This window comes from Sphaerodactylus townsendi, linkage group LG04 (assembly GCF_021028975.2).
Source record: "Sphaerodactylus townsendi isolate TG3544 linkage group LG04, MPM_Stown_v2.3, whole genome shotgun sequence".
NCBI lineage: Eukaryota > Metazoa > Chordata > Lepidosauria > Squamata > Sphaerodactylidae > Sphaerodactylus > Sphaerodactylus townsendi.
Genome location: NC_059428.1, coordinates 85550844 through 85577267, shown reverse-complemented (window position 1 = coordinate 85577267; position 26424 = coordinate 85550844). Strand labels below are relative to the sequence as shown.

The following is a 26424-nucleotide window of genomic DNA, read 5'->3' as shown; positions in this document are numbered from 1 at the left end:
GCCCAGGGGACCAAGCTCTATCGTGACTGCCCAGCCAGCTGACAGAGGTGGTTAGGGCTTGCCCAGTTGGGTTCAGTGACTTTTCTGTGCTTCCGTTCCACCAGAGTGCCTTGCTATTTGCTCTAAGTTTGCATGGCATGACAGAGTCTCATGCTGTGCATTCTTCCTCATTAGTTGTGCAGCATCCTAGATAGAGGTTTTGTAGGTCTGGGAGGGTGCAATTTGGTGCTGGGGGGAGGCTTGATTACCACAGGGGAGGGAGATGATTGCCCATGACTGTGTTCGATATCCTGAACTGCTTCAGGCCTCATGGGCCAGGGGAACCCAAACCAACCTTGCTTCCCCTGCAGCAACATAGGAGCAGTGGGAAACTAATTTTTAAAGTACTACAGAGTTAGATTCATGTTGGGAGCACAGTGCAGAAGGGTTTCTGCCTTCCCTTAGTCATTTTCTTGCGCTTAAACAGCCCAAAGTCCAAAATAGGGAAAATGCTTTAAACGTTTGTTATTTGGAGCTGCTGTGATACTGCAGGGAAAGAAAGATGGGTCTGGCAAGCCTGAAACTAACTTGTTCAAAAACATCACATCTAGTAATTAATTGAGCACTGGAACAAGCTACTTTAGGGAAAGGCAACTTAAGGCAAAGGCGAAACAAACATTCCACAAAGATGCTTTATTAGAATATTAGGTGTGCTTTATATTCCTTGGGTCACATCCTGTAATCTGTTATGCTAAACAAGATGTGCTCAGTTTGTGATCCATCTGAACAGATGCTGTTTGTCAGCCCACCTGGGGTGGGTGGGTGGGCGGTGGAATTTCTATCAAGTTTGAAGAGATTCGATCTATCATCCTATTGTGACCTATAAATGGATAGAGCTTAGCAGAAGATGGCTGTCTGAGACAAACAGGAACTTCTATGGATCCAGAAACACCAAGAGGGATGATGAGAGTACAAAATTCTAGGATATCAGAGATGGGCAAGGTTCCTTTATGGGATAGCAGCAGCATACTTGTTCTAATCAAGCATCTTCTATGTATTCATATAAATGGCAAAGAGCTGCAGCAGGCCTGCATGGAATCCCTGATTAGTCAAGAATTTTCAATTGTAATTTTGTATTGTTGACAATTGTGTGTGTGTGAAGTGTTGCCAAGTTACAGCTAATTTATTGCAATCCCATAGAGTTTTCAAGGCAGGAGACTAACCGAGGTCGTTTGCCATTGCCTTCTCTCTGCAATCCAGTTTCTAACCAGGGATGACCCTGCTTCATTCCAGAGATATACAAGATCAGGCTAGCCTGGGCCATCTAGGTCTGGGGAGGCTGCCTTCCAGTATGGCATAGTGTTTAAGAGCAGGTGTACTCTGGACACCTAGATTTGATTCCCTACTCCTCCACTTGAGCACCCAAGTCTCATCTGTTTTATGTCAGTTTTAAGGTCTCTCTCTAGCGATAGACCCTCAGCATGAAAATAGATAAGAAAACTGTTCTCTCTATCCTTCAGAAGTGGTGGCCAGAAGAGCAAGATAAACTGTTATTGTATGGGTGTAAAGGATTCAATGGTGTTGATGGTGAAGTAACCTTGAGTGCATTCCACAGCCCGGGCGATGGGCCAGATGCATCGGCGGAGACTTTATCTTTGCGCGGGAGATGAAGCCTCTGTTCCCATGGGAAGCAGGAAGGGGGGATGGGGTGACTGGTATTATAACCTGTGCTTCTGGCGGGAAGTGTCATTCCTGAAGCTACTGGGCGTACTTGAGCTTTCTAAGATGTCTTAATAAAATGGACTTTTTTTACTCCCAAAGCCTTTTATTTCAAGTTCGCCTATGGAATTCCTTACATTGTAGGCAGGTGTGAATCTTAATTCATCTACTATTCTTATTGCAGTGGACCCTCTTGGTCTTTGGCGAATGGAGAGGTTAGATATGTTACCTCTGCGACAGGAAAGCGTGTAGCCCCCAAAGAGGGCCCGACCTTTTCCCTTCTGGATCTAGAGAAACCGCAGGAGAAGCGAGGGCCGCTGGTGGCTCTTTTTCCTGGCCCTCGGGATATCAGCACGGAAGTCTTCCTTTACTCCGCTGGAACGAGGGACGGATTTATCGACGCATGGGGACTTCCATGAGTCGCTTTAGCGCTGTCCATGGATCGAAGCGCCTGTGGATCGGATCTCTACCTCGCTCGTGGTGGGATTACAAACCTCAGATGCAACCTGTCATGGAGGAGACGGGCTTAACCTCTACCTTTCAGCGCGGCAAAATCTAGGAATCCATTGAACTATTCCTGACTCAGATTTTAAGTGATTCTCCCAAGGAACCACCGTGGGCATCAGCACTGGGGCCTCGGGCCCAAAGGACACCTGACTCAACCTGAATTGGGAGGGGTATCCGCACTGGCTTCCCAATCGGGACCCCCCCCATCCTCGTCCGGGCGACCGCGACTCCGGAGGTGCTCTTTCGGGAGCCACCGGTGGCTACGGGCGGCCACGGTGTTCTCGGATGGCTCATTCCTGATGACGGCGAGACTGGAGGGAAAGCCTGCATTCCCAGCCTGACTGCTTCCTCTCCCATCGAGAGAAGACTGGGATGAGGAAGTGGGCGATTAATCTCGAGATGCCTAAGCTGCATGGAACCGAACGCCAGCTTATGGAGGAGGAACGTGGCACAGCTGCAGCAAGTAGCGCCAAAACTCCGCAGAGGGACTCACCGAACAGCAACGCGAAAGAAGTCCAGGCTCGAAGTTGGACCGGTACAAAGACGCCAGCCCAATCCATACAATATGCTCCAGAATCTGCCTTTCAAGGCCCATGATAAAGTCCTGGAACAGTCCAGACTGATTTTACAACGGGCAACGCCAAAGCTGCTCAGGCCTCTGGCGCGACGCAAAGTGAACTCACTGAAGCCCTTTAAACGGGACCTAACTGGTTAAGTTAGAACGGAAAAGCTGCTTTGCATGCGCACTAAGATGCATTGACTGCAAGGAGAGGGAGCTGGCTGCTTGGAGAGGGAACTAAGGAGGCAGCAGAGACCAGGGGCCCCAAGTTGGAGCCTCATGCTGTTACTGATCATGCCGGGTGCCAGGGGCCACGTGACGGGTCCTGCCACACTAAAACGCTTCAGCTGCACCGGGCCAGCTCTCGACATTCCGCCGCCCCCCCCCGCATAACAACAGCCAGCTTCGCCCAACCTGCTCAACCAGCGAACCACCTCCCAGCAGGTATGCTTTAAGAGTCGAAGCCAGAACGGGCTACTATCACTCGCATACTGTTCGCTTTGATGGGACCGGGCTTCCAAACTCCTACTTACCATCTTGCAACTCAATGCCCACTTGGAAGCACTATGATGATCTATACCGGTCTGAACGAAAAAAATACGTGGACATCGGCTCAGTTCTGGATGCAAGCAGCAGCCCACTGGTTCGTGACTGTTTTGGATTTGCAGGATGAGGGAACTTCCTCGCGACAGCGCCCGCGAGATTCCTCCAGCTTTAAGAGCTGCCAAGATCCAGGTCCGGTGAATGAAGCTATCCGCATCTCATCAAAACCATCCAGCAAGGCAACCGCCCGCTTGCAGAATTTGTCCGGTGGAATTTCGCGGCGGGCGGCTGCTCGACTTCCTCCTGAGTGGCCTGAACGCATGAAATGCTAATACTTCGATGCTGTGGACATGCAAACCACGTGGAAACGGTGTTTTTAATCGGTTCCTCGACATCATTGCAGATTGGATCCAGTTAGGGTTCTCAAGCGGCTGCCTCGCTTGAATATCGCCGCCAAGGAGGCCGCCCACGCCTCTAAACCCACTACTGTGTCCACCAAATCCGCTTCCAGCCGGGCCCTACCGTAAAACCAATTCTGAACGCCGCCGCCGACTTCAGTTGTGTCTTTACTGGGGCGGAGGGCCAGGTCATTCCAGTCAGCCAACTGTCCTAAGAAGCAAAAAACCAACCGGGCTTCCAGTTCACAAGACTACGCCGGCCAAACCACCACGCAGGTCAGGGTCCGCCTTCCCACTGGCTCGCTCTAAAGCGTGACCGGCATGACTCCAGAGTGAGGGGAAGCAGCTGTTTGCCTTCTTCAGCCCCCATGGACATGGGCCCTAATTCTGACGCTGTGAGTGAAGGCAGCTCCCATTACTGTTCAAGCATTTCTGGCCAACCCCGCTTAAACACACTCTGCATTATAGCCTCGCCCTTGTGGGACTCCTCGCCGCTCCCACTGCTTAATGCGCCCCAGGTATAGAGGAGCTAGGGCTCCAGGACCGAATTCCTCTGGCTAAGCTCCATAATATTCACTCCAAATGGACGGGCAGCTCCCTCGAAACCTAAGGACCGCCCATAGTATTAAAACACAGCCGGTTCTCCTCCTCGCTATACCGACCATTGGGAGAAAATTAGTTTCATTCTTTGAGCCAGTGTACAAACACTCCATAGGTTTTGGGCATGCCCTTGGTTATTGCTTGCATGAACCTAAAATCATTTGGAAAGAAAGGATCCTAGAATTCACTGACCCTCCCTGTGGTGAACATAAGGAATTGGGAAGAAAACCCAACGCCTCTCCTGACACACACCTCTCTCTGGCTTCCTCAGTGATTGCTCCCGATTCTATTACATCCCGCCTGCATATCTGTGATCTAGCCAGAGTTTTTCTAGAGCAGGAATGCGACCAGTTGCCACCCCCACAGAGACACTGACTGTAAAATGGCCATACAACCAGGGGCACAACTACCCAAGGGTAGAATTCCACCGTGATGAGTCCTAATGAGAGAAGCAAACTGCCTATCTCTTAGATAAGAACCTTGCCTTTCGCTGGGTTCATATCGTATGTGGGCTACCAAACACACACACACTCGCTCCCCGCTTTTGTTTGTCAAAAGAAAGATGGGTCTTTACGTGCTTTGTACAGATTATCGAGGTTCAATGCGGCCCCCTGTCCAATAAATATCCTTTTGCCTTTTGATCAAGGACCTTTTAGATGCACTCCGGCAAAGGACGATTTTTACTAAATTGGACTTGAGAGAAGCTTACTACAGAGTCAGAATTGCTGGAAGGATATGAACACCTGACTATGCTTAAATACAAAGTTTGGACAGTTTGAATATTTAATAATGCCATTCGTTAAGTAGCCCCCCGGAGCTTTCATGGCCCTCTGTATCAACGAAGTTCTCCATGATTTACTGTACAAGGGAGTGGTTGTATACTTAGATGACGCTTTTAATTTACTCAAGAAACTATAGAAGAGCATGAGCCATTGTCCCCAGAGGTATTGAAACGCTTGCTTGACAACTCTCTTTGCCAAACTCTCCAAATGCTGTTTTCATCAGACCTCCATTGACTATTTGGTTACCGGATCTCGCCCGAGGGCTTAACAATGGATCCTGCTAAAATTGAAGCAGTCCTCCAATGGCTCGCCCCACCAAACCAAAAGAACTCCAGTCAAGCTTTCTGGTTTTGCTAATTTCTATCGCATTCTGGTACTCCACTTCTGTTGAACTGACTCTCCCTCTCACAGACTCCTCTTACGCACTAAGGGTAAAGATCCACTGTCCGCCAAGCCCGGGCCCCCCTTTTCTGGTCTGAAGGAGAAATGTCAAACAGCCTTTTCAACTATTAAAATTCATGCTACTCACCTAACCTATCCTAAAGCACCCTGACCCGGATCTCCCGCTTGTGGTTCACTGTGGACGCTGGACAAAGCACTTCGGGGCAGCCCTGTTGCAGAAAAAAAATAAAGATGGTAGACTGTTCCGCAGGTGCTTATTTGTTCTAAAAAATTCTCTGGTGCCTAACCTAACTGGACTGTGGGAGGACAAGGAGACCAAGTGCCATCAAAGCAGCACTTCCACTTGGCTTCACTCGGCTGGAGGGGGCTAAGCACCCTTTCAAGTTTGGTCGATCATAAAACCCTGGCAGCTCTTTTCCACCCCCTCAAGATGTCCGCGAAAACAACTTCATGCAATGCCGGATTTCTTTTCTCGCTTCTCTTTACAGTCCATTTTTTCCCTGGGAAAACCAACAAACTGGCTGGATGCGCCTCGCCGCTTCTGGCACTGGGTGAGGCTGCCTTACCAGACATTATCTCCACGCGACTGCTCCTACCCTCCCAGTTGCTGGCTGTAACACCGATCTCAAACGCCCACTTCTCCTCCACCCCCCGCTCCCAGTCTCTGCCTCTCCTTTCCTGCGGAATTGGAGGAGGCGGGCTGCATGAGCCTCCAGCCGTCTAAGGAGACTCCCACCGCGCTTTGGGAGAATGGAGTTTGGCGGAGGGGGAAGTTGGTAAGCACGCCTCCTCCTCCGCAAGCAGGTTCTTGAAGCTTGCCACGATGCCCGCTCGGGCTGGACATTTTGGCTTTTTGAAAACTCTGCACCCTAGTCCGGGCCGCAGTTTTCTGTATGCCAGAATGCTAAAGACATTGAGGCATACATTAAAGGCTGCTCGGTTTGTGCAGAAGCCAAAACCATCCCGGAAAGCCCTATGGATTATTGAAACCTCTCCCGTAGCTTCCCCTTGGGAAGTCATCTCCAGGGATTTCTCATTACAGATTTGCCCGAAAGTCATGGCAACACGTGTTTTATGGGTGGTGGTAGATCTATTCTTCTAAGCAAGCCCATTTTATTCCATGTGCTTCCATCCCTTCCGCTCCTAAGTTGGCACGGCTGTTTATTCAACATGTTTACCGGCTCCATTCCGGCCTCATAGGTGCGGGTCTCCGACCGCTGCCCCCAATTCATCTCAAAGTTCTGGAAAGCTGCTTTTAAGTTGTTAGTCGCCTGCCGCCGCCGGGTCTTACCACGTTCAAAGTGACGGGCGAGACGGAGAGAACGCAATTAGAACCCTAGAGCAGTATTTTACGCTTGTTACACCAACTACCACCAAGACAACTGGTGCGAAGCTTATTCGCTTATGGTAATACGCCTACAACAATGCGGTTCAGTAGTAATAAAGAAAACCTCTTTGAAATTCAGTGTCTGGTCAGCCTCTTCCGCCGCTAAGTTACAATCCACCAAGCAGCTGCTTTGGGACCCCCCAGAATTTCAACAATGGATTTCATCTCAGCCGAGGGATGGAAGTCGGGTCCAGACCGCTTCTTACAACAAGCAAAGGACTCCCAAAACCTAAGCATGATAAACACCGCTGGATTTCCTCTGCGTGCAGGGGCTCCCTTGGGTGCATTTATCTACAAAAATCTCAGAGATCGGGTATAAATATTCCAAACTTGGCAAGAGATTTGTGGGACCTTTCAGATTACCAAAGGGATGCATGATGTCACTGCCCGCTTGGATTTGCTCTAACTCTTCTTTAGTAACATCCATCCTGTCTTCCATTCCTAGCTTACTCAAGGAGGCTCCCGCCCGATGCCTGGCACGCACTACCGGAGAGAGGCCCCCCACCCACTATTATTGATGGCAATACAAGCACTACTTAAATTGACGCTTATCCTGGACTTCTCGCTTTAATCGCAAACGCTTTAGTAATATTTTAGTTTCTTGGGTGGGATATTCCTCTGGGTATAATCAATGGGTTTATTCCCGAAAACATTGAAGCTCCCCACCCTTATTTCTGTTTTCCACCATTTTCCGCGACATGTCCCTAAAGGGGTCTTCTTTAGGGGAGGCAGAGTGTAAAGGATCTAATGGTGTTGATATGAAGTAACCTTTGGAGTAGCATTCCACAGCCCGGCGCATGGGCCAGATGCATCGGGCGGAGACTTTATCTTTGGCGCTGAGATGAAGCCTCTGTTCCCATGGCTGGTGGAAGGGGATGTGGGGTGACTGGTATTATAACCTGTGCTTCTGGCGGGAAGTGTCATTCCTGCCACTGCGTGTACTTGAGCTTTCTAAGATGTCTTAATAAATGGACTTTTACTCCCAAAGCCTTTTATTTCTGCGTCTATGGAATTCCTTACAATGGGTAGGGGAAGGAGGAGAGGAATGAGAAAACTTGAAGAACGGAAAGTACCTGTTATTTTCCTTCGCTCTCCATGTGAATGAAGATGAAAAGTCTCATTTTCAGAGGTTTTGGAAACTTCACAGATTCTCTGATTCTCTGACGTGCAGTGAGTTTGGGAGGGAGAAACATGTGTGTGTCCAAGAATCCAACCCAAAGGGAATGAACCTTAAAGCAAAGGAGACCTCAAATGCATAAATGGTCATAGTCTCTGGCACTGATGGGCCAAGCTTGGGCATGCCTGAACATGGGAAGAAACTGAACAAATTACAGTTTCTATAACAATGACAAGGTGATTGAGGTGGTCATTAGAGAGATTAGTTGGATGAACACATTCTTGGGTTAATATAATACTTCGCAGGAGCACTAAGGGCAAACACATTAACAAGTCCTTTGTCTCTGCAGGGGTGTATAGTCTAGGGCTAGAGATGGAAATGCTCTCCAGAGCGGAGTCATTGTGCTCTCTTAATCCTTTCAGGAAGGGTGTGAGAAATGACTTTTGCATGACAGATATGGGTGAGGGCATGTCCATAAAGGGTTTTCTGTGTCCTTGTGGGTACACTAGCCAATGCAGAGAATGAGCTTCCCATTTTTGCACTGCACTGCCAGGCACCCCAAGGGTCAGCAGGATGAGTAGAGACACTGCTGTCTTAAAAGCAGGGTTCCCCCAACCTACCATAGATCGGTCTGGTAACACTACTCAGGACTGCTCAGTCAAGTTAGCTTTCCAGAAAGGATTGTTGGGACTGCGGGGTTATTTATTTTAAAGCTTTTATTTCCCACTTTTTTTCCAAGGGGCTCAGATGTTTCCAATAACCATATTCCTTGGAGGCTGAGGAACCTTTTCAGTGCTTTACTTTTGAAAATAAATGGCCTGGGAAAGGCCAGAGCCCATGAGGAGAAAGAAGGGAAAATGTACTGTCTCAACTGGGTTATAAATGCTGGTCTAGGAAACGTGCTGGTTTTGTAGAACTACTTATTCATGGCTTCCCAAAGTAAATCTGGCTACAGGATGTTCTGCCTCTGACATATATTGCAAAAATGTAAGCAAAATTAAGTTAATATCAGTTGCAGACTGGATAATGATTATGCATAAACCATATCACATTTAAAATAAAATCTTTTCAACCCCCTTGCCACAGTGTTAATGATTTATTTTGGTACAGATCTCTACATAACAGTGTGACATCCTAGCATACATTTAAGATGCCTTTAGCATACAATTAACCTCTAAGGACCGTAAAGAAAATTTCCGATGGAAAGCTGTGGTTGTCGGGGGCTGCAAGATAAAATAAGAGTCCAGTGGCACCTTGGAGACCTGACAGAATTTATTCTGGCATAAGATTTTCTAAATCAGAGCTTACTTTATGTCTTTCATAAATCAAAAGTTCACTGAAGCCTTTTCTGCACATGTTGTTTACAGCATTTTTAGGTATTCTCGGAATGATCATTTTCCATTACGAGTGTCCATGCACCTCACCTTCAAACATTTTCAAAACTGTGTATCCTGTTAACTGCAACTATTTCTTTTTGTCTTCACAAAAAAACAATTTGTTAGTTTATGGGTTGTGATGTTGTATGTGATGTATTTTTTCACATGTGCAGCAACAATGCTTTGTTGATTCATTGATCTGATGGTTTCATTAAAAAGAACCCTATACATATAGCCCTACACTGACTGGCACAGCTTTTGCACCTTTATAGGAGCAGCAGTGGCGTAGGAGGTTAAGAGCTCATGTATCTAATCTGGAGGAACCGGGTTTGATTCCCAGCTCTGCCGCCTGAGCTGTGGAGGCTTATCTGGGGAATTCAGATTAGTCTGTGCACTCCCTCACACGCCAGCTGGGTGACCTTGGGCTAGTCACAGCACTTCTGAGCTCTCTCAGCCCCACCTACCTCACAGGGTGTTTGTTGTGAGGGGGGAAGGGCAAGGAGATTGTAAGCCCCTTTGAGTCTCCTGCAGGAGAGAAAGCGGGGATATAAATCCAAACTCTTCTTATTATTATTCACTGGTTTCACTGCTAGGCGCCATTTTTGCAGCTATTCTGGGGGAATCTCCACAGTGCTTAGAGTCATTTCAAATTTCAAAGTACACTCATCTGGGGCTCCCCAAGGATCATTTAATCAGTTCCAAAATGAAGGGTACTTTGGAAGTATGCACTTATTCAATGAAATTCAAGAATATTTGCATTGGTTGTTATGGGTTTTCTGGGCTTTGTGGCTTTGGTCTGGTAGTTTTGCTTCTAATGTTTTACCCACATATATGGCTGGCATCTTCAGAGGTGTGTCATGCTATGACATACCTCTAAAGATGCCAGCCCAAAAACCAACAAGAGCCAGTTGATTCAGCCTGTTTTCAAGCCTTCAGCAATAATTGCATTGCCAGTATCTGGCTTATTGACCATGTTTCCCTACCAAAATGAGTAGATGAAGAGCTTTTAAACTTTGTTGTTTAACAGTGTGTTTGACCATTTCTATCTGTAATTCCATGCTTACTAAATGTAGTGCAATCTTTCTGTGCACCTTTAGGCTAACGCTAACTTTATCTTGTCCCATGGACCTGAAGAACTTTCCCATGGATGTGCAAACATGCACTATGCAACTAGAGAGCTGTAAGTAATCATAGAATCATAAAATCGTAGAGCTGGAAAGGCCCATATGGGCCATCTATTCCAACCTTCGTTCAATGTAGGATCAGCCTAGAGCAGGGGTCTGCAACCTGCAGCTCTCCAGATGTTAATGAACTACAATTCCCATCAGCCCCTGTCAACATGGCCAATTGACCATGCTGGCAGGGGCTGATGGTAATTGTAGTTCATTAACATCTGGAGAGCCGCAGGTTGCAGACCCCTGGCCTAGAGCATCTCTGACAAGTGTTTGTCCAGTCACTGGTTAAAGACTTTCAGTGAGGGGAACCTCACCATTTCTCTCAGCAGTCAATTCCATAACTCTTACTGTAATTCCCCGCCCCCTAATATTCAGCCGGTACCTTTCCACTCATAATTTAACCCATTATTGCAATCCCTGTCCTCTGCTGTCAACAGGAACAGCTCCCTGACCTCCTCTGACATCCTTTCAAATGCTTAAAGAGAGCAATTATATCCCCCTCAATCCCTCTTTTCCAAATAAGCATTCCCAAGGTCCTCAGCCTTTCCTCATAGGGCTTGGTCTCCAGGCTCTGAACTAACCTTGTCAGTCTCCTCTGCGTTCTGTCCACAACCTTTTTAAAGTGAGGCCCCCAGAATGGCACACAGTACTCTAGGAGCAGCCTGACTAATGCTGGACTATGACATCTCAGTTTCGATGTTATCTGTGAATTTTTTACTGCTTCAGATGTCCACATTTAATATTGCTTTTATGCTGCAGCAGCCTCATGTTTAGTCACATTGTGCAGCAAGCAGGTTCTTTTCGGTTGATACAAGTTTTGGGAGTATATGGCTGCACTTTTAATTTTTTTAAATTTTTAATGTTTTCATTTTCATTTTAATTTTTTAAATAACAAACTGAATTTAGCAGTGTTAAATTTAACAGGATTAAATTCAGTCTGTCTCGTATTTGGTGGTTGTTTTCAATAACAGAGCATTTTCATATGACAGAACTAGGTTTTCCAGTTGTTGATTTTTGAAAGCAGTGGGTTCCAGCCATAGCTCTGTGTGAATATACTTGATTTTAATTGACAAGATCCCCAGTTCAATCCTGTTTATTGTTTTATATTTTTAAAATTTTAGTTGCATATCCAGAAAGTGCACAGGATACATGTTAAACATCAAAAAAGTAAATCTCTGGTATCTCCAATTAAAATTACTTCAGAAAGCAGAATCAGGACAGATTCCTCTGCCTGAGCATGGAGAGCTTGTTTGAGTAGAGAGTACTATTAGGCTTGAGAGAACCACAGTCATATTCAGTATAAGACAGCTTGCTTATTTGTACATATTAAGTCTGTTGTGTGTTCTCTGTCTTGTTCATACAGTCTATAAGTGTTACACTGGGTTCTGTTGAGTGAAGCTGTAGCTTGCCAGCTGCACATTTCAGAAGTGTGATTTGTACAGTCATCTTATGTGAATTGAGCACTCAGATGTTACAGTCACCTTAATCATGCTCCTGAAATGTGTGACTGGTGGCTTCCTGTCCAGTTGAGTGGAACACATCTCCTGAGTACCAGTTGTGAGGTGATCAAAGGATGTGAGTGGAGATTCCATAACAGATATCACAGTTTTCCAAATTTCAGGATATTATCAGAGGAACCTGTATGGCTACAGCCAATGGTTTCCAGATGTGTACCAGAGTGACAAATTCATTAGAATAATGTCATATTTTTTAAAACAATGGTACTCAGTGAAGTGCTGCCTAAGAAGTAATTTGGTGTACCTTCCATTGTTCTTTTTTCATTCAAAAGTAAGCATGCTTGCGCTGTCAAGATTTTCCTCTCTTGCCTTCAGAAGGTGTCATTATTATCTAATGAAATGCATTTGTTTTTCCTAGTTGGCTACACTATGAATGACTTGATCTTTGAGTGGATGAGTGATGGTCCAGTGCAAGTAGCAGAAGGGTTAACTCTTCCACAGTTTATTTTGAAAGAAGAGAAGGAACTTGGCTATTGCACAAAGCATTACAATACTGGTGAGTGTTTGTTTTTACTATTTCAAATGAACAACCGTTACCACAAATGACAGGAGAAATTATAAATTGGATAAGATGGGGTAAGTGGTTATATAAGAGTCTTCCTAACGTATCTCTAAGTATTCCTAGTTGATTAACATCAAATGTGATGCTTTTCTACTTCATGGCATGGTTTGGGAACTGTCAGAACCAAAAAGAAACTAAATATTATTGTTTCTAAATGACGTGATTGCTTGTTATAATTTTTGAACACTTTGTACATGAGCCTAGATAGCTAGAAAAGAGGTGCAGCTACTAGCCGTGGTGTGATTAACAGCCGTGGTGACAGAAGGAAGCCTCCGTATATAGAGGCTGCAAACATCTAAATAGCATTTCTGGGAGGCAGCAGCAGTGTAGGTCCTTGGCTTCTATCCCAGTTTGTTTGGCTGTCCTGGGCAACTGGTATGCTGAGCTAGATGGACCACTGGTGTGATCCAACAAACTGTTCCTATGTTCTTATATTCTGAAGGCAGTGGATCTGTATCTGACTTGTCTCCAGATAGTAGGAAGGAAAATGAATTAAGGCTTCTCCATTAAAAAGAAGAAGACAACTCCAAACATAGGGCGATTCTGCACACTAGTAAAATAGGTTCAGCCCAGTTCCCTGAGAAGGGTACTGATCTAGGTCGAAGCCATTGTTGTTCCCCACTGCAACCAGCTTGATCCCAGCTTGGAGGGTGGGATCATCCAGTGCCTCTTCACCACTCTATTCCGATTGGCTACTGTTCTATGGCGGGAAACGCGACCCCGCGTTTCTCATTTTTTTAAAAAAAATCTATGTAGGAGCTACGTAGAAGCGACGCAACAAAGCACCATACAGATGAGGGCGAGATTTGCATAGCTCCCGCCTCTTGTCAGAAATTTGGTGCGCTTTTCGCCGCAGTGGTTCTCCAGCTCTACGCATGCCCAAAACACTCAGCTGTGATTGGCTGAACGGGGGACTCCTGGCGCCAGAGATTCCGCACTTTACTGGAATCGAGCTGAGTTCGAGCGTGGTTCGTAGAAAAAGTAGTAGTTCCCAACTGGAGTCGGAAATTTGACCGTTACACGGGGCGTAGCTGGGACTAAACCACGTCGATCCCAGTGGTTGTGCGGAGCACTTAGGTCGAACGCAGCTCAAACTTAGGTCAATAACGCAAGTGCAGAATTGACCATAGAAAATTAGTTACTGAGGAAAGAATTGTAGCAGTCTATTCTCTGACATTTTTTCCATGGACGAGAATTAAATCATGCAATCTCTCTATAGCACCTTTTCAGTGCAACCCTAAAGAGAGTTATAACTTTCTAAGGACCCAATCCACACACAAAGGCAAATCGACCAGTGGGAGTGGTGGAGGGCCACAGTGCTGCATTTGTCCACCCCACTGACATAAGGGGCACCTACACTGCCAAGGAAAACATGCTGGCACCGCATATTTACCTGGAATTATAATTACTCGCCAGATGACATAGTTCAGTTCCCCTGGAGAAAACAGGGTGGAATTGAAGGGTGGAATTTATGGCATTATACCAGGCTGAAGTTGCATATCTCTTTAACTCTCACTCTCCCAAAACTCAACCCTCAAATCTCCAGGATTTGATGTCTCAACCTGGACCTGACAACTTCAGGGGAAAACTGACTTCTGCAGTTGGGAGAGGTGTTGTGATTCTTGGAGGTCTCCAGGCCTTTCCTAGAAGTTGGCAACCTAAAAGGAGAGGAGGAAGCAGGAAAAGTGGAGTACCTATGGGGGTTTTCAAGAAAGGGGAAGAGCAAATAGTGGGGGAAGGGGAAACAAGATGCCTCCCATAAGTCCTTGTAGGTTCCCACTTGTAACAGTATATTTTTCAACCTTCATTCCTTCTTATCATCCTTATTCTTTGGGACCCCCATAATTTCCATGAACTCATCCTTTCTCTCCCTATGCGTATGAATTAAGAGAACCACTTCTCTGGTGTGTGTGTGTCCTAACAATGTCCAGTGAGGCTTACTTCAGTTCTACTCAGACTTGGGCCATTCTATTTTCTCAAATGTCGAGCTTCTTGCTCATCTGAAAAGGCCATGAAAAAGAAGGATAGATCCTTGAAATTTCATGACAGATATTTTCTGTTTCCAGAACACTCTGATCATTGAATGAATTTCAGCATGTTTAATAAAGAGAGCTAAAGTGCTTATGTTTTTTCTGTGTTTTCCAGTATTATAATTTTTCAATCTTCTTTCTATTTTTGAAGGAGAGAATCGAGATGTTAAAGTCAATTGTGCCAAATGATTTATGTCTCAAGTGATTGCCTAGTGGTCAACTCCATCAAAGTAAAATGTCAGCTGAAGTAAAAACTTGTACAGTACATTCATGTGTTTCATAAAGGAATGAATCTAGAATGAATTATGTCAGAAGCTTCAAAAGCCATGTGCCTCAGGCAGTTAATTTATGCTCATAATAAAATAATATTAAAATGTACAAAATGATTTATAAAAGCAATTTCATGTTCTAGGAAAATTTACATGCATTGAAGTAAAGTTTCATTTGGAGCGTCAGATGGGATATTATTTAATCCAGATGTACATTCCTAGCCTGCTGATCGTCATTTTGTCCTGGGTTTCCTTCTGGATCAACATGGATGCTGCTCCAGCCAGAGTTGCCTTGGGAATCACCACAGTCCTGACAATGACAACTCAGAGTTCAGGCTCCAGAGCCTCTCTTCCAAAAGTAAGGATCCTCCATTTAATTCACTAACTACTGGAAGGCAGCTGAGAATTGCCTCCTATTAACTTTTGTATCAAAATCCTTAAAGTGTGCATGTATTTCAATGGCCAGACTAATGCTCTTCTGTGGAGGAGTCTTGAATTTGGTAACAGGCGTGAATGTAGATATGTCTTACAATCTTTTGTAAAGGTGTTTATAGGAGGAGCAGTCTACGATTACAATACCTACCAACAAGCAGTTAGGTTCAATGTAGTGATTTTAGTCAATACTTGTATTAATGTGTCATTCATACCAAAACATTTCAAATGCTGATGCATACAAATGCTACAGTTTAGCGGATGGGAGATGTTCTTCCTTTCTGTGTTCATCACTGTGAAATTAGTGTGAGGCCAATAAATCTACCAGGGCTACAAGAAGCCCCAAGATCTGCCCTTTTTAAGGATATTTTCCAATCGAGCAGGTGGGTAGGGCAGCCATAAGATAGGTGTGATTCTCTGCTCATGTTCTATTACTCTGGAACACTCTTCTCATGTTCCAAACTGATTAAGTAAATCAGTTTGGAGCTTTGCAAACAATGAATCTGGCCTGGAAGCTCTTCTTCCCAGTGTGCTTCTAGAAATCATATTGTCAGAGTTACTTTATTGTTTTTTAATTGTACTTTTTTTTAACAAATTGTGATGGGAAGGGACCATGGCTGCTATGAGATCAACTGACTGCCTTTTATTTTTATGTTATTAAATTTATATCCTGCCCTTCCTGACCTGGTTAAGTTCAAGGTGGCATACAAACATTTTGATCCTCAGTCAGTGAGATGCCTGCCTGGTTCAGCCATGGGCAAATTCTGGCCCAGGAAATGTTGTCACCTACTGGGCCATAGTCTGACTCAGAAGCAGTAAGGATAATAAGCTTGGTGAGGAGAAATGGAGGGGAGCAAGCAAGGTGAGAAAGATTTGAAAAGGAGTAACATGAGAGGGTTGGGGTGTTGCGGGTGGGGGAGAGGTTCCTCTCTCTCTAATCACATCAAGTCCAGAGGAAATAAGCACTTACCAAAAGGAGAGGGCTAAACAGAGGTGTAGCTGGACCAAACTGTGCCTGGTGCGCAGTGTGTTTTTTCCTCCCTCACATGCCCCACCGCGGCGCTCCCCCTTCCCCCACTTACCTTAGTTCCTTTTCTTTTTCTAGTACTTTTTCAGGCAGAAAAAAGTGGCCTCTTCACAGTTCAGGCTAAAAACTGCCTGAGGAACTATACTTCCCAGGAGACCTTGTGAGCTCCAAGGTCTCCTGGGAAGTGTAGTTCCTCGGGCAGTTTCTAGCCTGAACTGTAAATAGGCCGCTTTTTTCAGCCTGAAAAAGTACTAGAAAAAGAAAAGGAACTAAGGTAAATGGGGGAAGGGGGCTGCATGGAGGGGCAAGGAAAAGGGGGAGGGGCTGGGGGCAATTTTCCATACCTCCAGGCATGTGCCCAGTGCATAACGCACCCCCCCCTTGCCACTCCACCACTGGGGCTAAATGGAGTGGTGAAATATGGAAGGCATTCTATTACAGCCCTTTTATTTTCCCTGGGTCCCCGAATTTCCTGTGGAGTGGCCAGCAGAAAGGCTAGTCTATCAGAAGAACAGAAAACTAAAGGGCTTGCTTGGGTATGTGTACTTGATTGTTGTATGCATTTCTGAACTCCTGGGGTCATGGTCATGACAACTGAACTGTCCTGCTCTTCCCCGTTGCAGTGAAAAAACAAATTTAATGAAATCTGTGAAATACCAGCCTTCTGGTTGACCACTCCCTTGACTTCTGGTTATGGATGCAGATAGTCTAATATTTGCCAGGAATATATTCTGGACAGTTCTTGAGCACTTTACTGTACTGACTTGGAAGTTAGCTTGATACTAATCTGTGGAACACCCTTCGATGTAATCCAAGGGAATTAGGATTAAGGGGCTTGAATTTACAAAAATGTCTCCTTTTGGCAAAGACGGATAAGTGCTGCTGTTCACTAACCTTCCCAACAAGGTTTTCAAGCTCAGACAGGTACTTCCCAGTTTGATTTATCTATATTTTGACATGCTGTAATCTGCTCTAATGGAGCATGTTGGGAGAAACATTGAAAATTGCACAGACTTTGTTGATGTTGCTCCTCTGATGATAAAATGAAAGCTCTGAAAAATCTGGTGATTTATAACTGTTGGTTCAACTTATTGGCTTTCATGCAGACTGCGAACGAGGAAATATTTTTATGTGAGAGTCAGAGGTTCTTGCTCAATATTTTCACAGAGGGATGGGATATTTTATTTACAGCATGTAATTTAGAAATGTGCTGGCCAAAAAGCTTTCCCTTAAATGGCACAGTGGCCATTTTTTTCTGTCCTCTCACACTAAGCAAATGAAATACCAGATTCTGGGTGTGGGAGGCTGGGAGCTAAACTGGGATCTTTGTGAATTGCAGCCTGTCAGGGGAAGTGCAGGCACTACAATTAGTGCAGTCCACCCCCCTGACCACCACCATTCACCAGTGAACTGGGATTTAGAATGTCTCTTGAAGGCTAAACAGACATTTTGGTGGTCCTTTTCAGGGGGTCATAACTCAAGGACCATTTTTACCAGCTTCATGATGGGGATTTGGTGGCTCATTGATAAGGCAGAAATAGTGATGGTCATGTGCTCTAAGCAGTGGATGAGAGAGGTTTCCCACACCAAGCTCTCATTGTTGACTGGACCCATGGGAGATGGAGACTGAACACTCCCAGTGTTGGCCCACATAGCTCAACCCTAGTTTTGGTCAGTATGAGGGGGCAAAGTGACTGGGTGCAGCTCCTCTTGTGTGCCTGCAAGGAAAAGAAAAGTGTGGCAACATTATTGGGCTAAGTATTGGTTTAAAGTAAACACAGCATTTCTTCTATAGTCAAGAATGGATAATTTCTTTGTACATATTGTCATCTTCTTAGGTGGCATAGAAGGTGCACTGTTAATTCTAGTGTTAAATTGTGATGGTTTAGGTACATCTGAAGATAGAACCCCCCAAAGAATTGCTTACAACTGCCTAACTTGTGGGTCAATTTTAATTTTATACCAGCATAGATAGGCTTGCAGCCATTTTCCAGAATCAAGCTGATTCTCTAAGTGCAGCCTTGATTTGGCTCTGGTCCATTCAACCCAGCAGCAGCCAAACTACCCAGCAAAGTGGTTACATGTAGCTGAGTTTTGAAACCAGATCTAAACCAGGACATCATTCCCTGTTTCTTCAGTTACTTTACAGCTTGATATGGATTATTTGCTTGGATCCAAGAGACCCTTTGTTGACTAAAACAAGTGAGCAACCAAAGAAAATTATTATATTAGCCAGATTTACTAAACAACACATTCGATGTATGCAATAATCTGGTCAAAAATCCCTAAATTCAGTCAAATTGACTTGGAAAATATTAGATCGTATACCTGGAATCCTGGCTGATGATATGCCAGACTTACTGATGTTCTTTGTTAAAGATGTCTATGTAGAAGAACAAAAACAGAAGAAGAGTTGGCTTTTATAGCTCACTTTTCTCTACCATTAAAGAGTCTCAAAGCAGCTTGCAATCACCTCCCCTTTCCTACAATCGACACCTTGTGAGGTGGAGCTGAGGAAGTTCTGTGAGAACTGTGACTAGCCCACCAGTCATCCAGCAGGCTTCATGTTGTGTAGGGAAACAAACCAGGTTTTTCAGGTATTAGAGTCTAACGCTCTTAATCACTACACCACACTGGCCACTATTATGGAATCATGCTTAAGAACATAAAAAGAACCCTGCTGGATCAGACCAATGATCCATCTAGTTCAGTATCCTGTCTCAGACAGTGACCAACCAGTTCCTTTAGAGAACCAATAACAAGGCATAGAAGCTGAGGCCTTCTCCTGATGTTGCCACTTGGCTTTCTGTAGTATAATTGTGTGCTTCTATGACTTATAGTTTCCCTTGGTGTACATTTTTATAGTCCCTTTCAAATAATATTTCCTGAAAATAAAATACATGTGGAGAAAAGGGGAGATGGCAAGCATTAATCCACAAAATGCACACATTAACTTGAGGGTGTATATAGGTCCAGCACACATAGCAGTGTTGCTGGGTTCTTTTGGAGTAATCAGGACTGGGATTTTTTTTCAGGTTCATGATCCTGTGGAGTTGTGCACATATATGTAACCTGTATCTATGCAGGATCTTATACATCCTTGAGTCATTCTCTCTCAGCCTCTCCTACCTCACAGGGTTGTTGAAGTGGGGATAAAAGGGAGGAGGGAAAATGAAGTTGTAAGATGATTTGGACTAGAAAAGCATGGTATAAATATCTAAAGATAATCTTGGGGGTGGTACTCACCCACTGTGATGCTATTTCCCCTTATTATACACATTCAGTCTCCATACAGATGGTTTCTTATGTGAAATGACTGAGTTTGGTAGCCTAACTGCAGCCACTGGATTGGTGTTTAAGAAAACTAGATGCTTAAATTGACCTTAAACCATTTCTTTTCCAGATAAACAGAGCTAATGGTGTAACTTCCTTCCTTCTTTCAAATTACGTTAACAAGGTCAATTAAAAACAATCATGTAGATTAGGTTTAACAATTAATTTTAATTGCATCAAGCACATTGGACAGATTTATGGAGGAGAAGTCGATCTATGGCTACCAATCTTGATCCTCCTTGATCTGAGATTGCAAATACCTTAGCAGACCAGGTGCTCAGGAGCAGCAGCAGCAGAAGGCCATTGCTTTCACATCCTGCATGTGAGTTCCCAAAGGCATCTGGTGGGCCACTGCGAGTAGCAGAGTGCTGAACTAGATCCAGCAGGCTCTTTCTTATGTTCACATGCATGTTAACTCCAGCTTCTTTTTGCCCACTAACTGCAGTATCTTGCAATGTCTTTTTCTGTTCACTGTATCTATCTTGATTCCTTTATTCAGCAGTAGGCTTATTTTTCACCTTGACTTAAATTCCTGTTAAAAAGATACAGATTACTAAAGAGGCAAACTCCTTTGAAAAGTGTGTATATGTTTGTAAAGATAGATATATACAAGAGATGCTGTGAATTGCTGTCTGGTTTCCATGGAAATGCTCGCTGGCATTAATAGCAACAGGTGTGGAGTGTAATTACAGGCATCTGTTAGCAGCCTGAGAAAACATTAATTCAATAAATACCACAAAACATTCCCTACAGCACATGTAACCATCTCTGTTTCTGGTTCCAGCTCATTAGTGTGAATGTTGAGAAATATTAGGGGCTATTTAAAAAAACACTTGTTTTTTAAAAAAACCACTTTTTAAAAAAGCATTTGTCTTAAATGGACACTTAAAAACAATTGTATAATTAGTAATTATTCTTGCAATCTGTAATAGTGCTAAGTCCTCCCACACAAGTTTCAATATCTTCTGCTCTGCTTTTCGCCATATCTGGAACATTTTCCATTTCTCCATTTTTCATACTTCCTTCAAGTTTCTCCTGAAGAAAGACCAATTTCTCTAATAAAAAAGTTTTCCAAATTGCAGTTATTTATTTTAGCAGGCTGAGAGAAGGATGATTTGGCTATAATACATCAAGCACCCCTGAACCGTTCCCCTCATACTTACTGGGTATTGTCACATTGCTTTTTGTAAGTGGTCATAGCTTCAGTTCATTGATTCCACCATCACCGTATAACTTCCACTCAACCATCTCTATCCAATGCTTATGGAAGAATGTGGGCAGAGGTGGGATCCAACCAATTCTCACCACTTCTCTAGAAGTGGTTACTAATTTTTTCTGAGTGCCGAGAAGGGGTTACTAAAGCAACCTCCCTGCCCAATAGGGACTGGAGGTGCGTGTGTGCGGCGGCGCCACTGTTTGAATCCCACCACCATCGGAACCTGTTATTAAAATTTTTGGATCCCGCCACTGAATGTGGGGGAATGTTAACTAAATCCATAATCCCCCTCTCTGGTTGCTTTCTAAAATATATGCTACCTTGAATTCTACAAAAAAATGAAAATGAAAAATAATTTAAAATGAATGAACAGAGTAGCTGATAAGGGAAACTGCTAACAAAGCCCCTATAATTTGACCACCAATCTCTTGTCACTAATAGTCAGTTCCCTAATTCTCCCACATCCCTGCTCTATCTTCTGAAAGCCAAAGTAGACAAGATGTGAGAGATGTGTCATCAGTTTCTCGATCAGTTTTGTTCTTTTTTAAAAAGCCAGAATGCTACTGCTGTAGCAGGGGCTTGGAGTGGGAGCACACAAAACTCCCCCTCAGGGCATTTTTAAAGGTCAGACTCATCCACAAGGAGAACAGATACAGATTCCACATATAGTTTCCCCTATGGGTGGAAAGCAGATGGGGGGTGGGGGACAGATTTTGATTGGAAACAAACAGTCTGAGAGAAAAAGACTTCAAATCCCTCCTGCTTGTTGCTGTTTGATCAGATCCACATCTTTCCAGTAGCTTTACATAAAATGAAATCCATCAAACATTCCCCAGCATCTCATATAGTTATGCCCTAAGATCTGGCTGTCATGTTCACTTGATATGTATGTTTTACAAAATAATGCATAATCCAGGCTTGGGTACCTAAGCCCTTCTTCCTGTACATAAAACTTTTTATGTGTACTGGAACATAGTCAAATTATCTATTACTATTATTATTAGTGCTGATCTCCTCTTAGAAATCCACCTATTTGATAGGTTTGTCAGGCACATGCATGGAATCCCTGGAAGACTTTTGAGGGTAGAGCAGGGATACAGGCACATAGCTGCAATGGGGACAACCGGGGCGGCTTGTCCTGCGTGGCATCATTGCAATCATGTGGGGAGGCAAGGTCGAGGGTGTGTTGGAGGCATTTTGGAGGTGGGGCGTGTCGTGTCGGGAGCAGGGGCAAGGCATGTCGGGGTGAGGAGGGCATGTGGGCAGTTTACGCCCCAGATGCAGTTCCCCCTCCCTTCGTCACTGCAAGGATAAAAAAATGTAAGCTGGGTTGCCATGTGTCTGTTGGGTGTGAGAAGTGTTCTACCCACAGTGATCTTTGCCTACTAGCATTCCAGAGATCAATGGAAAAAAGAAAGATAGTTTTAAAAATGGGTATTGGCAATGTAAAACCTGGAAGTGACATTAGTACTCTCTAGGAATCACCAAAAACTCCATGGTTTTTCAAATATAATAAAGGAAATCTAAGATGGAGAGAGTAGATCCAGTTCTGGACAAATGATCTATTGTGAACTTAACTTGTTCATGAAGGTCACAAGGTTGTTACATCACCAACCTTACAGAGAACAGTAATAAAATGCCTACATGATTATGAAACAGCAGGTTACTTGGGATATGAAAAGAACATGTATCAGAACAAAATGGGGGAAGAATTTGTATCATAGTTGCTGCATGAATCATGCCAACACTTGCAGATGACCAAGATAAAAACAAATGTTGGCTACCGTGCTAATGGGAGAGTGAACTGCACAACTGGTTTCTTCCTTAGAATCCTGATGAGTGAAGAATAAAAGGGCTGAGATTTAAAGGTTCCACATGTTGTATTTGTTTGTGGCAAACATTAAACAATCCTGTCCCCACCTTATACAATTGCCACCGGAGGGAGGGAAAAGGCTAGACTGGAGAGAAGCATGCAACTGAGTGGAAATAATACGCAAACACTTTATTGTGGTAAATAAAAACTGGCCCTAGCCTTTTTCTTTATTGACAAGAGAGAACAGATAAGCGTTAGGCACAGCATGGGGATCTGATCTGAGAGCTGGGCAGCCAAGCAGGCTGTCCAAAAACCGCTTTCCTCAAACCCGCTGTTTGTAAATTTCGTTGTGCGTGCACAATGACAATAAAATGCTTATGCTTAAAATAAACTCACACTTGGAGTTAAAAGGACAGCAACGAACGGGGGAAAAATTTCAGACGGGTGATGGGCCACATTCTGAAGAATTCCCCATTTGCTGAGGGGGGTGCAAGCGGTCTCAGCCCAAGCCTGGGCTGCCAGACCCCATGCTTGCTACACCCCTACCTGATAAGCGGCGGGAGAAAAAGGGCCTGCTCAGCTCAGCGCCGCCTTAAATGGCAAGGGGGTGGCCCAGGTGGCCGACACCAGGGGCTGGCACTCTGACGTCACCCTCCCGCCAATAAGTGCTGCAGGTCACACCACCTCACAGCCCAGGGATGGGCCCACCCCCACCATGAAGCAGGAAGGGGAAGGAGCTGCGCACCGCCCTTCCCCCAGCAGCAAATGGCAGCCGCGGTAAGTCCCTGCCGCCCCCTTATTTTTGAACATTATAAGCCCATACTCTAATGTGATTTGCTCTTCAGGCAGCAAGAACAGGTAATGAATATAGAACCTTCACAAGAAAGTGAGGGCTTTTCTGCACACTCAACTTTACTCCTGATTTTCTCGGCAGTCAATCCACAAGCATTGGGATCAGTTTGGGGACAGGATCTGTATTGTCATAGTTGTGGATTCAGTTTTTTTTCTTCTGCACCTGCCTTCAATAATGAGCATTTTGAAGGGCAGATGCTATTTCCATGAGTGGTATCAACAGCAGCATCACAGCACACACACCCTGCACCACCTTTTTAAAGGCACTAAAATGGATTGATTAGCAGGTTCTCTGCATTCCCAGATTTCATTTTATTTAAAGTCTCTAGCTCCTTCCCTTGAGGACTTAGAAAGGTTTTAAAAATGAAAGCCAGCAATTCAAAAAAACTGCAACGCCTATTGTTTTTAATGCTACAATGATATATTGCTATTTTAGAGTCTTTTTTTAAAAAAAGAAAAAAGGGAATTACTCATCTTCAGGATGGTGAGCAAGAGTTGGAGTGGAAACATTATGTATGAGGAAAAAGCTGATTCAGAATCAGCTTCCAGAAAAACATTGCAGAAAAAGTGGTCTCAAAGAACTAGATAAAAACCTAGAAGGGAAAAAGTAAAAACTGAAGGCACAAAAATGTATCTATAAATCAGGGGAATAAAAAAAGCAGGAGAAATTGCTAGGAAATTTGGAGGTCTCTATGGCAAAATACAACTTGCCTGTATCAAAGACTGGACCTAGCAAGATGCCTTGAACCCCAAACCTCAGTTATCAATATGAGCTCCAGTGGAAAGATAAAACCAGATTTTTTTTCCAGTTTACAGATTATGTACCTCCCTAAATATTATTTTACAGGTTTCATTCAATTGTGTCTGTGTGGGATGGGAGTGGGGAGGTGAGTTGTAATGATTATGTTGCCATCTGTACTGGTGGGTAGTGCTGTTGCACATCTAAATGTGTGGCTTGGTTCTCTGTTGGTTCTAGTTATTGTTCTTTAGAAGGTGACTGTTTATCATAGTAACCATTTTTAAGATCTGTGCTGGAAGCTGTCCTGGAGACCACTTAGAAAAACATTTATTAGAGCATATTCCTTAAGAGGTGTGTTACGTTATGTTGTTGAGAAACTCTAAGAGTGACTTGAGGAAGGCCTTACTGTGCAGTCCAAAGGGGGGAGGGACCTGAAGCCACATAGGAAGTGGTGGAAGGGTTGTGCCAGCATCTGTGCTACCAGCGCTTTGCAAACTGGCATGGACACCGGCACTAAGGGACTTGCCTTGGCAGCCTGCTGCTGCAGTCCCCAAACACGAAACCTGGCCCTGCAGCAACCGCCACTGCAGACACTCACACCAGCATGGAAGGGGGCATTTTGGAGGCAGAGCCGACTTCAGTTGGCTCCAAGTGCACTTTCAGACCAGGAACACCCCCTTCTAGCAGTACAGAGTTACACCACCAAAAAAGGTGGCATAAGTCATGTTTTACTATGGGCTGTTCCTGGAAAGAAAGGAGTTTCTTCTTCTCCCCAGCACCTACGCCACCAATTGCCTCTTTTTTTGCAAACATGGTGTATGGTGAGCACATGTCTGAAAACTGTCTATTGCGTCGTTCAAAATGCTATCTCCTTTTTGTGCTGTATTAGAACAATAATGTTCGGCCACATCCTTCCCTTTAAACGTGCAACAAATATAGGCTGACCAGCCGTCCCGCTTTTGGCGGGACCATCACGCCTTTAGACAATTTGTTCCGCGTCCCGCGGGTTCTACAAATTGTCCCGATTTTTGGGAGGCTGCTGCACTGCCTTGGGGGCGCAAGGCAGTGTGGCAGCCTCCCGTGCGCCCGGCCGCAGGAGCGCATGGCCTTCTGGGGCTTGCCGTTTGCCGCCCTGTCACAGGGTGGCAAATGGCAAGCCCCAGAAGCCCGTGCGCGTCTGCAGGCGCCCGCGCGTGGCCACTTCCCATTCCGGATCACAAAGGTGACCATCTGGTCACCTTAAACAAATATGACTTTACATTATAGGCCTCATGTGGAACACATCTAGAACATAGTTCTTATAGTCACTGCTCAGTGATTGCATAACCCACAAAGGACAAATACAAAGAAGCAACCAGTTTGAACAGATGAAGATCTGTCTTTTTGGAATGTCTTCACCTGGGTTCATAAGGAAGAAACTGAGCATTGTGTAGATATAACACTGAAGATTTCCTCAAGCATCACCTGGGATGCATGAGATACACAATTTGATACTTTTGTAATATTTTGTAACAGATTAAGGAAGAGACAGTTGAAAAATTGGTATGGTACAATATGAAAAAAAGAGATGCTATCTAAGCACCTGAATATTTTTGTTCTGCTCTGCAGAAACATAAATCAATTTGTTTTCTAATTTGTCTTTGAGCTGTAAACATAGCCCTGAAGAGTTAGAATGTTTTCCATTGACAAATAACTTTTAATTGAATAGTTCTATCTTTTAAGCTGTTTTTGTGGACTGCTCCTGGACTGAAGGTTGTTGTATAGTTATTTTAGACTGCTTGATGTTGTTTTAATGGGTTGTATTAATGCTGATAGTTTTATAGTTGTTTTATGATTTTATTGTATTTGTTTTTACTTCATGATCCTACTTGAACAGGTAACTGGAGAGGTTGCGTGTAAACTAGTTCAGCAGTGTGGCCTGCAATGAGAAAAGGTAATTCTCCTTTGAAATGACATATCCCTACTTTTTGCTTCATTTTGAAGCTAAAACTTGGGATGATTCTGTAGTTAAAATAATTCATAGATGCTTGTGTACGAACTATCACCAGTTTTGTGAATTTTCTGGATATCATTCTGAATAGTTATTTAAA

General features: G+C 44.3%; 1 protein-coding gene across 6 annotated transcripts in view; it reads left to right on the top strand.

The window, feature by feature from the left end:
- The window catches only part of GLRA2 (glycine receptor alpha 2), a 170022-nt gene that overhangs the window by 52350 nt on the left and 91248 nt on the right, over positions 1-26424 (top strand). For all 6 annotated transcript variants that reach the window (XM_048493790.1, XM_048493791.1, XM_048493793.1 and 3 more), the window contains 3 exons: positions 10467-10549; positions 12420-12557; positions 15066-15280. In XM_048493790.1, the coding sequence (XP_048349747.1) occupies positions 10467-10549; positions 12420-12557; positions 15066-15280 (436 nt within the window). The remainder of the gene's footprint in view (positions 1-10466; positions 10550-12419; positions 12558-15065; positions 15281-26424) is intronic.